Source organism: Octopus bimaculoides, chromosome 11 (genome assembly GCF_046866305.1).
Source record: "Octopus bimaculoides isolate indiv1 chromosome 11, ASM4686630v1, whole genome shotgun sequence".
Classification (NCBI taxonomy): domain Eukaryota; kingdom Metazoa; phylum Mollusca; class Cephalopoda; order Octopoda; family Octopodidae; genus Octopus; species Octopus bimaculoides.
The window spans coordinates 9518258-9523257 of record NC_142938.1 but is presented as its reverse complement, the minus strand read 5'-3'; the positions used below and the strand labels follow the sequence as shown (position 1 = coordinate 9523257).

Below are 5000 nucleotides of genomic sequence, written 5' to 3'. Positions count from 1 at the left end.
CTGAACCTCGTGGAACTAGTGTGTAAGAAAGTTGTGTATGGGTGAGAAGGCCAGTTTAGAGGACATAACGATATTATATTGTGGTTTTCATGTGTCGTCTGGTCTAATCATTCGGTAGACATGGCTGTAGGTTTGATGTACCAGGCTTCGTAATATGGAGTAAAAGTTCAAAGATAAAAAAAAAACTTTTACAGCTTACCCGGTGATGATGATAATTGGTGGATTGGTGTCGGTGGAACGGAGTCTGGACAACAGGTTCCGTGAGTATATAGAGACGGTTTCGATACCATTACGAGCAGTGTATAGTTTGTTTTTGTTAATGGCAGAAAAAGTTCAAAACAGTGGTGGAAGTAGTAGTAGTTGTAGTAATCGTGGTGGGAGTGGGAGCTGACATGGTGGTAGGAGGGAAAAAAACCAACAGAAAGTTAAATAGTGGAGGGAAAGAGTGGAGAAAGCAACAAAGTGAGACTGAGGGAGGGAGGAAGGAAGGGGAGAAAGACAAACAAGTTTGACAGAAATATTGAATGAGGTGCGCTGATGACAAAGTTACAGAGGAAGAGGAGATAGATAGATAGTTAGACACGGAGGGAAAAAGAGACGATAGAGGAGTAGGAAGAGGAGAAATTTTTAAAAGTTAGGCAAGAGGTATAAAAGACAATACTGGTGAAAGAGTGATTGAGGAAAACAGAGGCCTACACAAGGTAAAAGATTTTTTTTTTAGATATACTTGAAAATAGAAAGAGGGACGATACTTGTGTGGGCCCAAGTTGGTTCTTATCGAGCAGACCTATGAGCAAAAAGGTATTTCAGCTCTGTCCATCCAGTTTTTTTTTTCATTCATTCATAGTGTCCTTTCATATGCCAACGACACTTATTTATCAGTCATCATCATCACCATCATTCTCACCGAGTAGTTCGAGGGGATAGAGCGGTCGTGTAGGGTGGGGAGGTCTCTGGAAAAGTGATAATAGGAGAAATTTATGAAGACAAAAGAAAGGAGAGAAAGATAAACCAACAGCTATGACTTTGAAGAGAGGAATGGAAAGTGAAAGGTTGAAAAGAATAACGAGAGAGGAAAAGAAGAGAAAAGAAGTTGGGGGGGGGGGAGAAGAGGACAATGTGAAGTGTTGTGTGTGTACAGTCATTGTTATAGTGTCGTACAACAGTTGGTTTGTATTATGAAACAGTGCACTTGGTGATTGTGTGGGTAGCGATTATTTGTGTTGCAGCTGAAGACATAAATTTATTAGATGTCGAATGATGATGATGATGATGATATTGAACCCTAGGTCACCTGGTTGTCCAGACATCTCAGCCGTGGCTGTCCACAGAGTGCAGTGAATATATTGTCTAAATTACGCGAAAATGAAGACAACACTGACATCTCATTTTAACAGATATATTTACCAAAATTACATAACAATATCTTGAAATACTAAAAAGTAAATTTATTCAATAAAATCACCTTTGGCTTCAACCACAGCCTCCAGACGACTTTGGAATCTTCTGCAACTCTTCTGTACGGTCTCTTTGTTTAAGTTGGTGAATGCTGCCATAATTTTTGCCTTCAGTTCATCTTTGGTGTTACAAAGGTGTTTTGTTGGTCTCCCTTGATTATAATAATTAAGGTGGCTGCAGTCTGGGGAGTTAGGTGACCAGATGTTAGGGGTGACATGGTCCCAGAAATTGCCTGACAGCCACAACTGGATTCTCCTGCTTGTGTAGCATGATGCAAAGTCCTGTTTCCGGACACCGGGTCTTCACCCAGGGCAGCACTACCTTCCCCAAGCACTTGATGTAGGCCTTCGCGTTGAGTCTGAGGCCGTGTGGGAAGATGAATGGAGGCATAACGTCGCCGTCACTTGTGATTACTTCAAACTTAAGTCTGGGAGTGATTACTCCAAGCACCGTGATGTTGACTGGATGTTTGATTTTCATCACTCTCGGTACATGTCCTCAGATTGCACTGTCCCAGTTGACACCCAAACACTCTCAAATGTTCCGGCGCGAGTGCCAAGCAGTACAGCATGTCGTTTCCAAATCTCTGGCCGAGTGAATTGCGTCATGGTGCTGTTTTTCTCACAGATCATACTGTACTGCATAGTCCACAAAATCAAAAGCAATTAATGCACATATGCGAAATAAAAAATATAAAATGGCGACAATTTACCCCTCGCACCCCCTACGTGTGTGTGTGTGTGTGTGTATGCAAATAGGCATACGAATGTTATATAAATTTTATAATTGAAAAATTTACTATATTTTGTACACACGAGTATACCAGCCTGCAGGGCGCAATAAAATGGGCTCGCGGGCAGGGGGGTTTCCCTACTCCTGCTCTAGGTGGAGATGCCATTGTTAGATAGTCACATGTCACATGTCAGATGATGTCACAGCTGTTGTAACAGTGGAGTGAATGGTATGTGATATTTTAGGCAGGAAGTAATCGTTTTGTACAGGTGTTTGTGACCGATTAATGATTAAACACAGGACTGGCTTACGCTTATGTAAGTTGATGGAGGTGCGCCATATTTAACCACCCACCCATTCATCCGACGGTTGCTGATTCCCGAGTCATTGTACGGAAGATTTTTTTTTATGCGGGTGGAGACTGGAATTTTATTATGCTTTGTGATGCGTATTTGTGTCAAGTGATTCAATGTGATGCGAATATCTTTCGAGCTTAGAGGCGGAAGACATTGAAGCCCAAAATTATGCAACATCACTCTGTGTGTGTGTGTGTGCGTGTGTGTGTGTGTGTGGTGTGTGTGTGTGTGGTGTGTGTGTGTGAGTGTGTGTGTGGTGTGTGTGTGAGTGTGTGTGTGTGCGCGCACATGCGTGTGTTTTACTGTATACGATAGTTTTTGAGTCTGTGTCGACTTAACGATTTTCTTTCGGTGTGCAGGAGAAGCGTAGGATGTTTCTGTACAGTTGTAAGCGAGAAATAATACTGTTGAAACTAATAAAACGTCTACGGTTACGACCAATTGCGATGTATACGTATGATTCTAGCCCAACCCTACATATTACGAGGGCACATACACGAGTTGATCCCACTGACATGATGGCTTATCATTAATAATACTCTAGCGTCATTTTTTTTTCTTAAACTCGGTGATTCGAGTCAAACATAAAACGTCTCCAGATGTTGTGGTTTAGTAGGAGTGAATTTCAAAACATGATGTTAGTTCGCATGTGCTTCAGATTATCGCCGGAATATGTCCTTGAAATAGATCAAAAGCTCAGCCATCAGAGTGTGGCATCTGATATTTCTGTCCAATCCTCAACAAGTTTTCGACTTCATTCATTTGCACTGAGCTAAGATGCTATTCGTCCAGATGATACACAGCATATTCGAAAGTTGTGATTCGGAAGCTGTGATGGACTTGTACAATGTCCAAGTTTTCGCACCCGCATAACAAATTCGTGAACACAGCTACTTTTTGGACACCAGTGGTGTTACTGTTTATGACAGACTCAAATTATCACGAAAGAACGTATTGTTCTTGGTAATTTGCCACCAACGAGCACTAACGGTGAATTAGTGCAGCATTGGTGCCGATGTACCAAGAATGCTAACGACCAGGTGAAAGGTTTTATTTGCACAGACGGAGCTAGAAACGATGTACTAATCGTTTGCCATCTCTGTCCCACAAGGTGTTCGGGATTAATTCCACAGTTAGCATAAAAAGAAAAACAAAACAATATATCCCATCCAAAGTATTTTACAAAATGGAAAAAATCAACTGGATTAAGGCTAGGAGATAACAGGTTACTCAAAATAGCCGCCCTCAGCTTCCACCACTGCCTCAAGACGGCTCCGGAAACTGGTGCATGCGTTCATCAGTGTTCCTGGGAAGATCTTCGAATACTTCTTTCATCATGGCCACCACCTCGGCCTTGGTGTTGTAGGAAGAACGGTTGGTATCTTTGTCAACTGTGCTTCACACATACTAATCCATCGGATTACAATCGGAGAAATTAGGAGACCAGTAATTGGGGCTGGTGAAGTTATAGAAATTCGCATACAACCACTTCTGACTCTTTCCAGCAACAACCCTCTCTAGCAGCTTCACATAGCCGTCTGAATTAAGCCTACGACCCTGCTCAAAGGTGTGGAGCAGCATGACGTCACCCTCGCTGGAGACACACCTAAAGACCATCACAGTTTGGGGGAACTTGGTTTCTATAATGTCCATGTCACGTTTTGCAGCCTTTACAGCGTTCACAGAGCATTGAGCAGCAGTCATGATGTCGGGACTTTGGTACTCAGTGCGAATCATTAGGTAACTCTTTTCCAAAATTCAAATGACTTCCAGTCTTCCATGTCAGCTAATGTTTTCTCATCTATTAATACAACTCTAATCTTTACGCTCTTCAACGCTGTCGGTTGTTTACCAATACATCAAGTTGTTCCTGAAAAAAAAAGAAGACATAAAAAAAATTGTTAAATTCAACCCGAACATCCTGTATATTGACAACCATCAGAAAATAGTAGATTTACTGTCACTTTGCTGTTTCTAGATTTTGAGACAAATTTCTCAGGGTTAAAGAAACTACAGCAAAATCAGAACTGGATATCCCCACCATCTTCCAGATTACAAATGCAGCCTCACTCATAGCTGAGAACAATCCAAAATGAATAGGCTTTAAAATATATCCCTTCAATATATCACGCGTTGGAGATGGAAAAGTTGTCAGAAGTTCACCGCCTGATTAGACGGTGGTTATCATGTCGTCATAGAAGGGTTCAAATTGTATTCTTCAATGGCCTTAAATGTTCCAACATAATCCTTCGTTCTCCTTAGTCCTGCTTCGAGATAGCTCCTAGTCAGTTTCCAGCACTTTTTCTCTGTTGGAGAACTACTACATAACGTCGGACCAGTACACAGAAGTTATCTCCCCTGCTTCCATGTTCTTGGCATATCTCCAGCCCTTAATTATTGTTTTTCACGCACGTAGTTCTTTAACTTGGAGGGCGGTTGACGTTTCCGGATTAA

General features: G+C 41.8%; 1 protein-coding gene across 5 annotated transcripts in view; it reads right to left on the bottom strand.

The window, feature by feature from the left end:
- LOC106880919 (uncharacterized) overlaps positions 1 to 5000 on the bottom strand; it is a 76416-nt gene that overhangs the window by 62137 nt on the left and 9279 nt on the right. For 2 of the 5 annotated variants that reach the window (XM_089359455.1, XM_089359459.1), the window contains exon 1: positions 200 to 420. The exons of 1 other annotated variant lie outside the window; for it this stretch is intronic. In XM_089359455.1, coding sequence (XP_089215581.1) covers positions 200 to 290 — 91 coding nt within the window. In that variant the 5' untranslated portion in view covers positions 291 to 420. Of the gene's footprint in view, positions 1 to 199; positions 4417 to 5000 lie in introns of those variants that run through there. 2 more of the 5 variants (XM_089359456.1, XM_089359457.1) reach the window with 2 other exon arrangements.